At 39.7% G+C, this 18,266-nt stretch overlaps 1 protein-coding gene across 1 annotated transcript in view; it reads left to right on the top strand.

The window, feature by feature from the left end:
* Window positions 1–17,635, top strand: part of LOC126609263 (uncharacterized) — a 75,713-nt gene extending 58,078 nt beyond the window's left edge. The window contains exons 4-6 of the mRNA XM_050277226.1: window positions 1,270–1,978; window positions 12,831–13,888; window positions 17,604–17,635. Of these exons, the coding sequence (XP_050133183.1) occupies window positions 1,270–1,978; window positions 12,831–13,888; window positions 17,604–17,635 (1,799 nt within the window). The remainder of the gene's footprint in view (window positions 1–1,269; window positions 1,979–12,830; window positions 13,889–17,603) is intronic.
* Window positions 17,636–18,266: the final 631 nt, after the last annotated feature.

Below are 18,266 nucleotides of genomic sequence, written 5' to 3'. Positions count from 1 at the left end.
AAGATCCAGGTAGCTTTACCATTCCTTGTGTCATTGGGAATACTAGATTTGAATCTGCCATGCTTGATTTAGGTGCTTCTATAAATGTTATGCCATATTCCATTTATGCATCTATGAACTTAGGAGCATTGAAAAATGATGGGGTAATAATACAATTGGCCGATAGATCTAACGCCTACCCAAAGGGAGTTCTGGAAGATGTTCTTGTGCAGGTTAATCATTTAGTCTTCCCAGCGGATTTCTATGTCCTCGAAATGGATGAATCGGACCATGCTCCTTCGCTGCCCATTCTACTTGGAAGGCCATTCATGAAGACGGCCCGGACGAAGATTGACGTGTATAGTGGAACTTTGTCTATGGAATTCGATGGGGAAGTTGTTAATTTTAATCTTTCTGATTCCATTAAATACCCTAGTGAGGACCATTCATGCTTTTCTATTGATATAATTGACTCTTTGGCGCAGGGATATCTCGACGATTTAAATGAAGATGCGCTTGAAAAAGTCATTACACAAGGCATGGAACTCAAAACAAAGGGGGCTGATTGCATGCATGCCCACGGCATACATGAGTTATCCCATGCCGTGCCCCCTAGAAAGGAATTACTTGAAATTGTGGCTGCCCTTGAGTCCTCACCTAAGCTTGATGGTAAGTATACTAACCGTGAGTCCATTCCCATTTCGACTAACAAATTGCTTCCATCTATAATTCAGGCACCTATCCTTGAACTCAAGCCTTTGCCAAGCCATCTGAAGTACATTTTCTTGGGAGAAAATGAAACACTACCTGCCATCATTTCCTCCGCCCTCACGGCACAAGAGGAGGAGAAGTTGCTTCGAGTTTTGAAGGAGTTCAAATCTGCCCTAGGTTGGACATTGGCCGATATTAAAGGTATAAGCCCTACAACTTGTATGCATCACATATTTCTTGAGGAGGGGGCCAAACCAACTAGAGAGGCTCAACGCCGTCTTAACCCTCCTATGATGGAAGTAGTGAAAAAGGAGATCATAAAGCTTCTAGATTGTGGGGTTATCTATCCAATCTCGGATAGTAAGTGGGTTTCGCCCGTTCAATGCGTGCCAAAGAAATCCGGAGTGACGGTGGTAGCTAATGCCGAGAATGAGCTTGTCCCTCAACGTATTCAAACAGGTTGGAGGGTGTGCATTGACTATAGGAAGCTAAACACCACCACGAGGAAGGACCACTTCCCATTGCCGTTCATTGACCAAATGCTTGAGAGGTTAGCGGGTTATGCTTTTTATTGTTTTCTTGATGGTTATTCTGGTTATAATCAAATTGTCATTTCACCCGAGGACCAAGAAAAAACCACTTTTACATGCCCGTTTGGTACGTTTGCATATCGTCGCATGCCTTTTGGTTTATGTAATGCACCTGCTACATTTCAAAGATGCATGATGAGTATATTTTCTGATTATGTAGAGAAGATAATTGAAGTGTTTATGGATGATTTTAGCGTATTTGGTGATTCGTTTGATAGTTGCTTGCATAATCTAAGTGTGATCCTAAAACGTTGTGTTCAAACTAACCTTGTGCTTAATTGGGAAAAGTGTCATTTTATGGTTAAACAAGGCATCGTTTTAGGTCATATAATCTCTGAAAAGGGTATTGAGGTTGATAAGTTGAAAATAGATCTTGTACGTCACTTAGCCTCTCCGACTTCGGTTAGAGAGGTTCGTTCGTTTCTTGGCCATGCAGGATTTTATCGTAGGTTTATCAAAGATTTCTCGAAGACAGCACAACCTCTTTGCCGACTCCTACAAAAAGAAGTGGCGTTTGAATTCACTAAGGAGTGCACGGAATCATTCAACCAACTCAAGGAGTTGTTGACCACGGCACCCATCATTGTTCCACCGGATTGGAGTCTACCTTTCGAGCTCATGTGTGATGCGTCGGACTATGCTTTAGGAGCTGTTTTAGGACAAAGAAAGGACAAGAGGCCGCATGTCATTTACTACGCCTCCCGGACGTTGAACGACGCACAATTGAACTACTCCACTACGGAAAAAGAACTTCTTGCCGTTGTCTTTGCTTTAGATAAATTTCGATCATATCTTATTGTAACTAAAGTAATTGTTTTCACTGATCATGCAGCTCTGAAGTACTTACTCACCAAAAAGGAGGCCAAGCCACGGCTAATTCGATGGATATTGTTACTTCAAGAGTTCGACATAGAGATTCGGGACAAGAAGGGAAGTGAGAATGATAGGAGCATATTTATGCTACTTAATTGGCTTGTTCTCATGCATTTAGGTTGTGTTTACTTAGCTATTTTAGTGTTTAAAGTCACTTTTGTGTGTTTTCAGGTTCTAAGGTTAAAGTGTGCAAAAAGAAGCAAAATGGAGTTTGGAATGCATGTCACATATTTGGAGCCAAGGTTTGGACGAATTTGAAGGCTTGAAGATGATGATTCCTACTTGAACAAGGTTTCCTAGTTGAAGTAGGAAAGTGCTTACATGAAGGGGGATTCCTAATCAACGAAGGATTCCTAATTGACGAAGGATTCCTAATTGAAGATGGATTCCTAATCACATGAGGATTCCTACTTGAAGTAGGAAAGTTAAGCCAAGGTTTCCTACTTTGGTTTGATTTTTCCTAATTGTCCCTAAAAGTTCCAGCAATTATGAAGATTTTCTAAGCATTCTAGGACACAAAACAAAAGCCTAGAACCCTTATGGACCCCTTGCCACACTCCCTTGCCCTTTCCTCTTCCTTGCCGTGCAAGGGAGAGGGCTCTTTCCTGTTTTGGAGCATTAAAACACCTTCCTTTTTATGCTTTAAACCCTGGCCGAATTTCCTTGACCTTTCCTTTTAATTTGCTGATTTGTTTCCTTAATTCTAGAAGCTTTAAACTTAATTCCTGATTAGCTAATTAGCCTAGGGTTTTTAATTTCCTAATCCCTTTAAATAAACAGGTTTGTGCAGCCACAAACATGACCATTCAGCCACACACTCTCCCAAATTCGTCAAACCCCATCCACAACCTCAGAAACCATTCCTCCTCCATCTCTGCCGATTTCCACCACCATTCTTCATCTCCACACCTTCCACACAACACCCATACACTACCCCAAGCCTTGCCGTGCCCCTACACCATCCATAATCCATTCTACATCACACAAACCCCCCAGAAATCATCCTCACCCAATCTGCCGCAAGGAGAAGAGAAGGAGACAGTTCATGAAAATTGTTTGGCTCTTCAATCTGAGTTGTTGAACAATTTTAGGTGTATTCTATCTTATATTTCAATGTCTACTTCTTGTAATCTTTGTTTTTCATTGAGTATGATTGGCTAAATTCGTTTTGGCTAAGGGTGTATTCGAAACCATGTTTATTTATGTGAAATAAGTTGATTACTTCCAGTTATCGTTGCATAAGTCGTGAATACAATTTGCTTAACCGTTTAATTCAAAACTTATTCTTGTATGTTGATTGAGAGTGCACGCTTAATTTGCATGCTTGAATTTGGTGCTAGGATATAAGTTTATTTCACCTAATCGTTATGAATTTATATTCGCAAGTAGTGAAGGTCGCTAGTCACGATCGTGTTAAGTAGATTCCTGGCAAGAGTATCATGCTTTTCATAGTTACGAATGCCTTGTCGATGCTTATGATTTCCAAAGAACGTAATGATTCTAACTTGTATCTTTATCATGCTGTTCATATAGAGAACTTGTTAGGAATAATTTGTTTGCGATGCATATTCATCCAATTCAATGATTCTAGGGAAATCTGAAGGTTAATTTAAGCGGACCTAATTAACTTGGAGTGTCGAGGTTCACAACTTATTGAATTGATAACTGGAAATTGATTTACGTTGCATATATTTCATGTGTGGAGAAGAACCCCTTAGCTCTTCCGTCATTCATTAATTCATCACAATTTTGTCTACTGTTTTCTTTACAATCTGCCATTTAATTTAAATTCGTCAAAAATCAACCCCACTTTATTTCTTTGAGTTATATTAGTTAGAACTTGTCTTAGATTATGTTTTTAAGTGTTTTAGGTCATTAGAAAACCAAAATTCGTCCAAGTTCGCATTAGAGTCCCAAAACTGCCCAGAAAGTGTTTTAAGGCAGTTTTGAGTGTTTTTGGTGCTGCTTTGAGTCTTTTGATTTGTTTTAGTGTTTTAGAGTTTAGTTTCTTTGAGTCTAGTTGAGTGTTTTAAACCTAGTTTTACATATTTGAGTCAGTTTAGAGTGTTTTAGCAATCCCTCCTAATCCCCGGTTTAAGAACGATCCCTACTTATCCATACTACAATTGTCAACAAGAGGGTTTAATTTGTGTGTCAAGTTAATTTTCACATCAGAGAACGTGGTGGCTGACCACCTAAGCCGAATGGTGCATAATGAGGAGTTGGTGCCGATTTTGGAGACATTCCCCGATGAACAATTGCTGTCCATTAAGGTTAGTGCACCTTGGTATGCCGATATTGTTAATTTTGTGGTGTCAAAACGTATTCCAAGTGAGTTCACTAGGCACCAACGTGATAAACTTAGGCATGATGCACGGTTTTATGTGTGGGATGATCCGTACTTATGGAAATTTTGCCCTGATCAGATTATACGTCGTTGTGTGCACGATTTTGAATGTCATTCAATTTTGAGTTTTTGTCACACATATGCATGTGGAGGGCACTTTGGTACACAACGCACAGCCCTTAAGGTGTTACAATGTGGATTTTATTGGCCTAGTATTTTTAAAGATGCTAAAACTTTTTGCTTAACATGTGATAAATGCCAACGAATGGGTGGTATTAGTGCTAGGGACCAAATGCCGCAGGTTTCTATCCTAAATGTTGAAATTTTTGATGTTTGGGGTATTGATTTTATGGGTCCTTTTCCTTCTTCATATGGTTTTACATATATTTTGCTTGCGGTTGATTATGTGTCGAAGTGGGTGGAAGCAAAGGCCACCCGAACTAATGATTCTAAAGTGGTTGCAAATTTTATTAGAACTAACATTTTTGCAAGGTTCGGAATGCCACGAGTGATCATTAGTGACGGAGGGTCACACTTTTGCAATCGGACTATTGAAGCGTTATTGAGGAAATACAGTGTCACCCATAAGGTTTCTACACCTTCCCATCCTCAAACTAATGGGCAAGCCGAGGTTTCCAACCGTGAGATCAAGCAAATCCTAGAGAAGACCGTTGGGCCAACAAGGAAGGATTGGAGCTTACGGTTAGATGATGCACTTTGGGCGTATCGTACGGCGTACAAAACCCCCATTGGGATGTCCCCCTTCCGACTTGTCTATGGCAAGGCGTGCCATCTTCCTGTTGAATTGGAGCACAAAGCACTTTGGGCCATCAAGAAGTTTAACATGAACCTCGAGGAAGCAGGAAGTCAAAGGAGATTGCAATTGAATGAGCTTGATGAGATACGGCACGAGGCGTACGATAATGCAAGCATTTACAAGCAAAAGACCAAAGCTTTCCATGACAACATGATCCGTGGGAAATCATTCTCAATTGGGCAGAAAGTGCTATTGTTCAATTCCCGTTTACGTTTGTTTCCCGGTAAGTTACGTTCTAAGTGGATTGGACCGTTTGTTATTACTAACATATCTTCTTATGGTGCCATCTAGATTCAAAGTCTCAAAACAGGTCATGAATTCCAAGTGAACGGACACCGTTTGAAGCCGTATTATGAGAACTTTGTTGAACAAACCGTGGATGATATTTCTTTGGGAGGCGTGGGCACAAATGGAGAATGATTGGGCTTTTCGTCCGGCTGTACGACGTTAAAGAAAGCGCTACTTGGGAGGCAACCCATGCAATTCAACAAAGGAAGACCAAGGAATCACTCCAATTCCAGATTTGCGTTCCTAAACTCTTCACTTTGTTGTTTATTTCGAATCTGCCTATTTAGTTGTTTTAGTTGCTGTATGTGTGTTTCTTTTTGTTTAGTGTGATTTTATGCTTGAAACATTGAGGACAATGTTTGATTTAAGTGTGGGGGGGTAACTAAGTGTTTTAGATGCAAATTCGTGGGATTTTATCACCCTAAACTTGAAGACTTGTTCCTTGCTGTTTTTAAGTGTTTTTGAGCAGTTTTGATTTGTTTTAGTGTGTTTTGAAGTAAAAATCCGAAAATTACATAAAAATTTGAAAAATTTGTTTTAAAAACCCAAAAAGAGTTGTTTTTGTGTGTTTGTTTGTGTCTTAGGGTACCTTCCAACACAATGATGAGGATTTGGTTTTTAAGTGCATGACTGTTAAAGAAAGTGACTAACATGGATGAAAGTTTGATTTACTCTTTGTTATGCTTAGTTGTGGTTATAACTTATGAATTCACATGCAATCATAAAAGAAAAAAATCAGTTTTTGTAACATGCTTGAAGGAAGGAACTCAAACTAACGCTACAACTTTGTGAGACTTGAGCCTAAACGCTTATTTGGAGAGTTAAAATCTGTGCATTCTTTGTTTTCTAATTCGTTGCATGATCTCATTATTCCTTGCTTGGTTGCTACTTAGAAGGCGTTTCATCATTTAGTTCCAAATGCTAGAACTCATGCCCATTTCATTCAAAGCATGTTATTGATTGGCATAACACATATTCAAGATGAAGTTGTGTAGTGACCACCACCTTAGCCAAAAAGCCATGAATCCCCTATGTCATTATGTTTTGTAGGTTTTAACCCCGTTGAGCCTTGTTTAGCCTATGTTGTTGTTAACCCATATTCTCCTCACCTAGCCTAGATTAGGACCATCCATACCTTGTTCTTAAAGCATAGTAAAGCATGATTCAAATTGAATTCCTTTTGATCTATGTTGGCAGAAACCAAGTGTGGGGGAAGTATTTTTCATGAGGAATTGTGTGCCATAGGCACGGCAAAGAAAAGAAAAAAAAAATTCGTGGAAAAAGAAAAAATGAAGAAAAAAGTGTGAAAAGTATGAAAAAAAAAAACAGTTTGAAAAAAAAAAAAAAAAAAAGAGTTCCAAAGTATTGTTTGTTGTAGTAAGGGTCCAAAACAATGAATTCGGCCCTAAGGAGTTGTTTAAGTCTTCCCCTTGTGTTTTAAAGTTAATTTCTGCAATCTAAGTGAATTCTAAGTCTCAATTTCATTGCTTTGCTTACTATTGCTTGAAGAACGTTTGTTTTCCCTATCCTTTCCTTGTTAACCAACAACCTAAGCCCCATTACAACCCTTAACTTCTACCTTGAGTGTTATGTGTTTCAATTTGTGGAGTTTGAATTTGGTATGAGCATATGGTGTCACTGGTTCTCGCATCTAAGTAGTAGCATTCCATTCATGAGATCATATCTAAACATGCTTCTTAACTCTAGAAATTGCGTTCTTTGCGATACATATATGTGAGCATTCGTTGTCATATCTACATCAATCTTCTCACATATGACTAGTGTAGGGTGTGGAGTTAGAAAATCTGAGTGAAAATAGAGTGTATATCTTGTAAGGAATTGAGGGAATTCTCTAAGGCATGTTACTACATTCAAAGCATTGTTTTAATTGATTACTTGTGAATTAGGAAGTAGTGGCTTTAATTAAGTATGTGCTTGTGTAAAGATGACTCAAATCTGTGGGGATAACAATCTTTAACATGTCATGTGCATTGGAAATCCCTGAGGCAAACGTTGGAGGGTTTAGGTTTTGTTTTGGTTAGTAGGTTTCGTTTTGTTTACTTTCTTTTGTTTGTTTTGCTCGAGGACTAGCAAAAGCTAAGTGTGGGGGAATTTGATAGGAGCATATTTATGCGCCTTAGTTAGCTAGTTCTTATGCATCTTTGTTATGTTTTCTTCGTTAAAGTAGTCTTTTAAGCTACTTTCATGTGTTTTCAGGTTTAAAGGACATATTACATGAAATGATGCAAGTTGGAGCTTTTGGAGCAAAAAGTGAGCTTGGAATGAAAAGGACATGCTTGGAACACAAGGTTGGGATGAAATTGAAGAGTTCGAGATTTGAGGTTTCCTACTTGAAGTAGGAAAGCTAAGCCTAAAAGTTTCCATTTTGGGTTGATCTTTCCTAAATCGGAATTGGCAACCAAAGTTTCTAAAGTTGGAAGTTTCTATTCTTGGAGGTTTCCATTTTCGTGAGTTTCTATTCTCGGCTTTGGGCTTTTGGATGACCCATCCTCACTTCTTGGACCTATGCCGCACCTTAACCCTAATCCTAGCCCATTTAATCAGCCACACCCTAGGGCCTAATCATTTAAATTCTGCCAAGTTAAACCCTAATCTATCTACCCTAAGCCCAAGCCGCACCCTAGGCCTTTTCCCATGCAAAAATCTGATTGTAAACCCTAATTCCTTGTGGATTTTCTAACCCTAGCCGCACCTAAACCCTAGCCCATTGTCTAACCTGATTTCTTTAGGGTTTTAGGTGCCTATATATATGTGTTTTACATCCTTTGGCCGAATATCACCCTCTCCCATTCTAAAAAAATCAGAAATTCATCCAACCTTATTTCCCCACCTTGCCGCAGCCACCATCACCCTGAGAACCCCTAGCCGCCACTCCTCCATACAAACCAGCCACTCCCCATCCTTGCCGCAGCCACCATCCACCTCCATACACCATTCTACACTTCCATACACCACCCATACCCCTTGCCGCACCACCATACCATCCTAACTCCCTTCTAAAACCAAAATCACATCCAAAAACCCCCAAAACCATCTCTGCCGCAGCAAGGAGAAGAAGAAAGAGGAGCTTGAAGTCAGAAATTCAAAGTAGAATTCTTGGGCGTTTTAGGTGTAATCTTTCTTATGTCTTCGATGTTTCAATTCAATAAACTTTATGTTGTGAGTATGAGGAACTAAACCCCCATAGTTGGGGGGTAATTCGAAACCATGTACATGCTTGCAATTTGATTCGATTACATTCAGTTGTTATTTCATAAGTTGTGGATTCAATTCGTTCATCTATTTGATTGATAATTTATTTGTGTATGTTGATTGAGAGTGCACGCTTAGTTTTCATGCATGAATATGATGCTAGATTATGAGGGAGTTTCACCTAATAGTTACAATCTTATAATCACAAGTAGTGAAGATCGCTTGAAAACGATCGCGTTGAATGAATTCTTAGCATAAGTTTCATGCAATTCATAGTAACAAATGCTTCGTCAATGCTTATGTTTTTCATAGAACGTAATGATTCTTGCTTGTATCTCTATTATGCAATTCATGTTGGGAACTTGTAGGGAATGTTTTGGGTTGTCGTATGCAATCATCCAACTTAATAACTTGTGGAAAAACTGAGGGTTAATTAGTGCAATTCACGGTTAATCTGGGGCGTTGAGTATTTATAATTTATAGGAAGAACAACTGAAAATCGTTTTGTTTGCAAGTGTGACATGTGTGGAGAAGAACCTCCTAACTAGCCTTTTATCCATCTATTTCACCAAAATCGTTTTTACAATCTGTGCTAGTTAAAGTTTCTGTTTTGTGTTAAATTTTCGTCCAAAACAAATCCCCCTTTAATTTGAAGTCTTAGATTAGTTAGAAAGTGTTTTGATTTGTGTTTCTAAGTATTTTGATTCAAGATTTCATCAAATTTCGTCCAAATTAGTGTAGGTGCTCAAAACTGCCCAGAAAGTGGTTTTTAGGCAGTTTTGAGCCTTCTAGTTGCTGTTTTGAGTTTTAGGTTTGTTTAAGCGTTTTAAACTTTAGTTTTGCATTCTTTGAGTCTAGCTTAGTGTTTTAAACTTTGTGTTTATGTTTTGAAGTCAGTTTTCAAGTGTTTAGCAATCCCTCCTAATCCCCGGTCTAGAACGATCCCTACTTACATCTTTACTACGATTTGACAAAAAGAGGGTTTAATTTGTGTGCTTATCTATTTCGCATCAATTTCCGCCTCAGGTTTGGATAATGTCGCACCCTTGTGCATCCAATACCCCATGGCTGCCCAAGGTAAGACGGACGAGTTTGAATTAAAGTCAAGTTTGCTTCATCATATTCCTAAATACCATGGCTTGTCCATGGAAGATCCTAACAAACATTTGAAAGAATTTGAAGTAGTTTGCTCTAGTATGACTCCCGTCAATGTTGACGGAAATATCTTGAAGATGAAGGCTTTTCCATTCTCTTTGATGGATAAAGCCAAGGATTGGTTATACGAGTTAGCTCCCGGCACTGTCACTTCTTGGGAGAGTATGAAGAGAGCGTACTTCGAGAAGTTCTTTCCAACTTCTCGCATCATCCTCCTACGCAAAAAGATAAGCGGAATTCAGCAAGAAGAAGGTGAGTCTTTTCCTACATATTATGAACGATTTAAATCACTTGTTGCTTCTTGTCCACAGCATCAGATGAAGGAGGAATTGCTCTTGCAATATTTCTACGAGGGCCTCCTACCTCTAGAACGTCAAATGCTTGATGCTTCGGCGGGGGGAGCATTGGTGGACAAAACACCCATGGCTGCCAAGGTCTTGATTGCTAATAGAGCGTTGAACGCTCAACAGTACGAGGGTGTAGGCCAAAGAGGACCCTCACGGCACCAAGTACATGAGGTAAGTTCAACTTCCGATATTCATTCACAATTGACTAATCTTACTTCTATTGTTTCACAGATGGCCGAGGGAATGAAGATGCAAGGACCTGTGGTATGTGGCGTATGTTCTATCCAAGGACATGTCTCCGAAAAATGTCCTCAACTCATCGAGAATGGCGGATAGGAGAGTGCGAATGCCATTGGGTTTCAAAGCCAAAATCAGTCAAGACATGATCCATACTCCAACACGTATAATCCGGGGTGGCGAGACCACCCAAATTTCAAGTGGAGGGATCCCCAACAACCTCAAAACCAAGGAGGCTTTAGGCAACAACCCCCGGGGTTCTTTCCCAAAACCTACGGCCCAGCCCAAAATCAAGCCCAATCCTGCCCAAGTGCCTCAGGTACGTCTCTTGACAATGATGCACTTCTTAAGATACTAACTAAGTTGTCTAATGGGCAGGAAGATCAAGCTAAGGCTATGCAAAACCAAGATAAAAGGGTGGATCAACTTGAGAAACAAATTGGGCTGATTGCCGAGTTTGTAGGTAAGTTTCGAGATCCCGGACAACTTCCTAGTTCCACCATTCCAAATCCGAAGGGAGGTTTCGAAAGTGCAAAAGCAATCACCCTAAGAAGTGGTAAGGAGGTTGGGGCAGGTTCTTCATCAAAAACAGGTCATAACGAGGATGAAATTTTGCAAATGGAAGAGGAGGAATCAAGGTTGCCCACGGCAAAGGTGGTTCCACCTTTGCCGCAAGTCCCTAAGGCCCCAAATCTGCCCAATTTGTCCCACAAAGGTAAGAATGTGTCAAATTCGGTTCATACTAATGTTTTCCCTTCAAATGTGCCTTTTCCTAGTAGGTTCATGCAAACGAAGAAAGAAGAGGCAGAAAAGGATATCCTTAAAACCTTTAGGAAAGTTCAAGTGAACATACCTTTGTTAGATGCAATCAAGCAAGTTCCGAGGTATGCTAAGTTCTTGAAGGAGTTGTGTACCACTAGGAAGAGGATGTCAACTAAGGAAGTGGTAAAGGTAGGTGAGAATGTGTCCGCCATCTTGCAACGCAAACTACCTCCCAAATGCAAAGATCCAGGTAGCTTTACCATTCCTTGTGTCATTGGGAATACTAGATTTGAATCTGCCATGCTTGATTTAGGTGCTTCTATAAATGTTATGCCATATTCCATTTATGCATCTATGAACTTAGGAGCATTGAAAAATGATGGGGTAATAATACAATTGGCCGATAGATCTAACGCCTATCCAAAGGGAGTTTTGGAAGATGTGCTTGTGCAGGTTAATCATTTAGTCTTCCCAGCGGATTTCTATGTCCTCGAAATGGATGAATCGGACCATGTTTCTTCACTGCCCATTCTACTTGGAAGGCCATTCATGAAGACGGCCCAGACGAAGATCGACGTGTATAGTGGAACTTTGTCCATGGAATTCGATGGGGAAGTTGTTAATTTTAATCTTTCTGATTCCATTAAATACCCCGGTGAGGACCATTCATGCTTTTCTATTGATATAATTAACTCTTTGGCGCAGGTATATCTCGACGATTTGAATGACGATGCGCTTGAAAAAGTCATTACACGAGGCATGGAATTCAAAACCAAGGGGGCAGATTATAGTGTAACCCACGGCATACATGGACTAGGCCATGCCGTGCCCCCTAGTGAGGATCTAATTGAAGTTGTGGCTGCCCTTGAGTCCTCACCTAAGCTTGATGGTAAGTATACTACCCGTGAGTCCATTCCCATTTCGACTTACAAATTACTTCCATCCATAATTCAGGCACCTATCCTTGAACTCAAGCCTTTGCCAAGCCATTTGAAGTACATTTTCTTGGGAGAAAATGAAACACTACCTGCCATCATTTCCTCCTCCCTCACGGCACAAGAGGAGGAGAAATTGCTTCGAGTTTTGAAGGAGTTCAAATCTGCCTTAGGTTGGACATTGGCCGACATCAAAGGTATAAGCCCTACGACTTGTATGCATCACATATTTCTTGAGGAGGGGGCCAAACCAACTCGAGAGGCTCAACGCCGTCTCAACCCTCCTATGATGGAAGTTGTGAAAAAAGAGATCATAAAGCTTCTAGATTGTGGGGTTATCTATCCAATCTCGGATAGTAGGTGGGTTTCGCCCGTTCAATGCGTACCAAAGAAATCCGGAGTGACGGTGGTAGCTAATGCCGAGAATGAGCTTGTCCCTCAACGTATTCAAACCGGTTGGAGGGTGTGCATTGACTATAGGAAGCTAAACACCACCACGAGGAAGGACCACTTCCCATTGCCGTTCATTGACCAAATGCTTGAGAGGTTAGCGGGTTATGCTTTCTATTGTTTTGTTGACGGTTATTCTGGTTATAATCAAATTGTCATTTCACCCGAGGACCAAGAAAAAACCACTTTTACATGCCCGTTTGGTACATTTGCATATCGTCGCATGCCTTTTGGTTTATGTAATGCACCTGCTACATTTCAAAGATGCATGATGAGCATATTTTCTGATCACGTAGAAAAGATAATTGAAGTGTTTATGGATGATTTTAGCGTATTTGGTGATTCGTTTGATAGCTGCTTGCATAATCTAAGTTTGATCTTAAAACGTTGCGTTGAAACTAACCTTGTTCTTAATTGGGAAAAGTGTCATTTTATGGTTAAACAAGGCATCGTTTTAGGTCATATAATCTCTGAAAAGGGTATTGAGGTTGATAAGTCGAAAATAGATCTTGTACGTCACTTACCCTCTCCGACTTCGGTTAGAGAGGTTCGTTCGTTTCTTGGCCATGCAGGATTTTATCGTAGGTTTATCAAAGATTTCTCGAAGATAGCACAACCTCTTTGCCGACTCCTACAAAAAGAAGTGGCGTTTGAATTCACCAAGGAGTGCACAGCATCATTCAACCAACTCAAGGAGTTGTTGACCACGGCACCCATCATTGTTCCACCGGATTGGAGTCTACCTTTCGAGCTCATGTGTGATGCGTCCGACTATGCTTTAGGAGCTGTTTTAGGACAAAGAAAGGACAAGAGGCCGCATGTCATTTACTACGCCTCCCGGACGTTGAACGATGCACAATTGAACTACTCCACTACGGAAAAAGAACTCCTTGCCGTTGTCTTTGCTTTAGATAAATTTCGATCATATCTAATTGGAACTAAAGTAATTGTTTTCACTGATCATGCAGCTCTGAAGTACTTGCTCACCAAAAAGGAGGCCAAGCCACGGCTTATTCGATGGATATTGCTACTTCAAGAGTTCGACATAGAGATTCGGGACAAGAAGGGAAGTGAAAACGTGGTGGCTGACCACCTAAGCCGAATGGTGCATAATGAGGAGTCTTTGCCGATTTTGGAGACATTCCCCGATGAACAATTGCTGTCCATTAAGGTTAGTGCACCTTGGTATGCCGATATTGTTAACTTTTTGGTGTCAAAACGTATTCCAAGTGAGTTCACTAGGCACCAACGTGATAAACTTAGGCATGATGCATGGTTTTATGTGTGGGATGATCCGTACTTATGCAAATTTTGCCCCGATCAGATTATACGTCGTTGTGTGCACGATTCTGAATGTCATTTGATAGGAGCATATTTATGCGCCTTAGTTAGCTAGTTCTTATGCACTTTTGTATGTTTTCTTTGTTAAAATAGTCTTTTAAGCTACTTTCTTGTGTTTGCAGGTTTAGCGGACGTATTACATGAAATGATGCAATTGGGAGCTTTTGGAGCAAAAAGTGAGCTTGAATTGAAAAGGACATGCTTGGAACGCAAGGTTGGGATGGAATTGAAGAATTGAAGATTTGAGGTTTCCTACTTGAAGTAGGAAAGCTAAGCCTAAAAGTTTCCATTTTGGGTCGATCTTTCCTAAATCGGAATTGGCAACCAAAGTTTCTAAAAGTTGGAAGTTTCTATTCTTGGAGGTTTCTATTTTCGAGAGTTTCTATTCTTGGCGTTGGGCTTTTAGATGACCTAAACCCAAAATTTGCTTGTGGACCTTCAACCCATGCCGAACCCTAGGGCCTAATCATCTAAAATCTGCCATGTTAAACCCTAGCCCATGTTCACTTAAGTGCCGCACAAACCCTAGCCCATTGTGGTCTAATCTGATTTCATTAGGGTTTTAGGTGCTTATATATTTGTGTTTTACCACCCTAGCCGCACATCTTCTTCCCTCTCCATAAAAATCAGAAAACCATATCCCTTTCCCCACCTTGCCGCAGCCACCATCACCCAAATTCCTTCCTTGCCGCAGCCATTCATCCATTCCAGCCACCATCCTCCACCTTTAGACACCATTCCACACCTCCATAACTCTTTCCCACACCTTGCCGCACCACCCTACCATCCTAACTCCCTTCTAAAAAACCAAAAACACATCCAGAAACTCCATTCACGCCAGAACCTGTCCCTCACCTTTGCCGAGCCCAACCTACACCCAAATCCATATTCTCTGACCCCAAACCTTCCTAGCCGTGCCCTACACCTATCCTAGATAGTTTTCCACCATTCTCCCTCATCCAAAGTCATCCAAAACCATCCAAAAACCCCCTAAACCAACTCTGCCGCAGCAAGGAGAAGAAGAAAGAGGAGCTTTCTGTGCAGAATTCAAAGTGGACTTCTTTGGCATTTTAGGTGTAATCTTTCTTATGTCTTCGATGTTTCAATTCAATAAACTTTGTGTTGTGAGTATGAGGAACTAAACCCCCTTAGTTGGGGGGTGATTCGAAACCATGTACATGCTTGCAATTTGATTCGATTACATTCAGTTGTTATTTCATGAGTTATGGATTCAATTCGTTCATCTATTTGATTGATAACTTATTTGTGTATGTTGATTGAGAGTGCACGCTTAATTTTCATGCATGAATATGATGCTAGATTATGAGGGAGTTTCACCTAATAGTTACAATCTTATAATCACAAGTAGTGAAGATCGCTTGAAAACGATCGCGTTGAATGAATTCTTAGCATAAGTTTCATGCAATTCATAGTAACAAATGCTTCGTCAATGCTTATGTTTTTCATAGAACGTAATGATTCTTGCTTGTATCTCTATTATGCAATTCATGTAGGGAACTTGTAGGGAATGTTTTGAGTTGTCGTATGCAATCATCCAACTTGATAAATTCTGGAAAAACTGAGGGTTAATTAGTGCAATTCACGGTTAACTTGGGGCGTTGAGTATTCATAGTTTATTGGAAGAACAACTGAAAATCGTTTTGTTTGCAAGTGTGACATGTGTGGAGAAGAACCTCCTAACTAGCCTTTTATCCATCTATTTCACCAAAATCGTTTTTACAATCTGTTTAGTTTCAAGTTTCTGTTTTGTGTTAAATTTTCGTCCAAAACAAATCCCCCTTTAATTTGAAGTCTTAGATTAGTTAGAAAGTGTTTTGATTTGTGTTTCTAAGTATTTTGATTCAAGTTTTCATCAAATTTCGTCCAAATTAGTGTAGGTGCTCAAAACTGCCCAGAAAGTGGTTTTTAGGCAGTTTTGAGCCTTCTAGTTGCTGTTTTAAGTTTTAGGTTTGTTTAAGTGTTTTAACTTTTAGTTTTGCATTCTTTGAGTCTAGTTTAGTGTTTTTAACTTTGTTTTTGAGTGTTTAAGTCAGTTTCCAAGCGTTTAGCAATCCCTCCTAATCCCCGGCATGGCCATGGACAATCGTACACTCAAGGAGCTTTCCGCCTCGGGTTTGGATAATGCCGCGCCCTTGTGCATTCAATACCCCATGGCTGCCCAAGGTAAGACAGATGAGTTTGAATTAAAGTCAAGTTTACTTCATCATATTCCTAAATACCATGGCTTGTCCATGGAAGATTGGTGTGAGAATTTTACTTGACACACAAATTAAACCCTATTTGTGACAATTGTAGTAATGAAGTAAGTAGGGATCGTTCTAACCGGGGATTAACTAGGGGTGCTAAAACCTCTAAACTGACTTAGAAACACAAAAATAAACTTAAAAACGTTTGAAAAGACTCAAGGGACTCAAAACAGATTCACAAGACTCAAAACAAGCTAAAAACTCTCAAAACTGCCTAAAAACACAAACTGGGCAGTTTTGACACTAAACTCAACTTTGGACGAAAATTAGGTTTGGGTTTGACTCAAAACACTTAAAAATACAAACTAAACAGATTTAAAACACTCTAAGACAAGAAAGTAAAAGAGGGGTTTTGGTTTGGACGAATTTAGACTAAAAACAAACAGAAACTAAACTAGGCAGATTTGGGCGAAATTGGACTTTCTTATGACTCAAAATGCTTCAAACACAAGATAAGACAGATTCTAAGCCTAAGACTTAACAAAATATGGGGGGATTTGTGTTTGGACGAAATTCAATTAAATGGACAGATTGTAAAGAAAACAGATTGTAAAGCAAATTGATGTAAACCAATGGATAATGGAATGGCTAAGGGATTCTTCTCCACACATGAAATATATGCAACTTAAATCAACTTCCAGTTATCAATTCGACAAATTATGAACCTCGACACTCCAAGTTAATTAGGTCCGCTTAAATTAACCTTCAGATTTCCCTAAGATCATTGAATTGAATGAATATGCATTGCAACCAAATTATTCCTAACAAGTTCTCTATATGAACAGCATGATAAAGATACAAGTTAGAATCATTACATTCATTAGAAATCATAAGCATCGACAAGGCAATTGTAACTATGAAAAGCATGATACTTTCGCCAGGAATCTACTCAACACGATCATGACTAGTGACCTTCACTACTTGTGGATATAAACTCATAACGATTAGGTGAAACAAATTCATATCCTAGCACCAGATTCAAGCATGCAAATTAAGTGTGCACTCTCAATCAACATACAAGAATAAGTTCTAAATCACATAGTTAAACAGATTGTATTCATGACTTATGCAACGATAACTGGAGTAATCAACTTATTTCACATATATATCCATGGTTTCGAATACACCCTTAGCCAAAAACGAATTTAGCCAATCATACTCAGAGCAAAACAAAGATTACATGAATTAGACATTGAAATATAAGAGAGAATACACCTAAAATCGTTCAACAACTCAGAATGAAGAGCCAAACAATTTTGCGCATCTGTCTCCTTCCTCTTGCTTGCGGCAGATTGGATGGGGATGAATTCTGGGACGTTTTGATGATGTAGAACGGTTTGTGGGATGTTTAGAGACACGGCAAGGGATGTAGGATGGGTGTGGATGAGTGTTTGATGATTGGGAAGTGGTGGAATGGCTGATTGTGTCTCTAGGTTGAAGAATGGTGTTTTGGGATCAATGGATGCGGCTGGAATAGAATGGACGAATTTTGATGATGAATGAGTGATGTGAAGGGTTTGTGAAATTTCTGAATGCCTTTGTGATGCTTGCAGCTGCCTTATTTATAGGGCTAGGAAGGGTTTAGAACTTAGTTGAAAACAAGAGGTTTTGTACCAGAAATTAGGTAGAAATTAGGCACCATGTGTGAAACATGTGGGTCTTAAATGACTGGCTTCTAGAAGAACAAAGTCTAAAAACATGTGGGATTAATGTAGCCTTCTAGAAATCAGATTTTTAGCCCTCCTTGCAGCTCTCTAACTGAATTCAAGCCTTTCAAATTCGTCCATCTTCATGCCTCCATGCTTGCACTATCCAATCTTGGCCCAAAAATGCTCTAGAATGCTCCAAATTGCTTCTTTTTGCATACTTTGACACTAAAACCTGAAATTGCACGAAAATAACTTTAAACACTATAATTAACATAGTTTTAGCTAATTAAATGCAAGAAAACAAG

This window comes from Malus sylvestris, chromosome 16 (assembly GCF_916048215.2).
Source record: "Malus sylvestris chromosome 16, drMalSylv7.2, whole genome shotgun sequence".
In the NCBI taxonomy this organism is placed as follows: Eukaryota; Viridiplantae; Streptophyta; class Magnoliopsida; order Rosales; family Rosaceae; genus Malus; species Malus sylvestris.
Note: the sequence above shows the minus strand (reverse complement) of the source record. Positions and strands in the feature narration are given on the sequence as shown.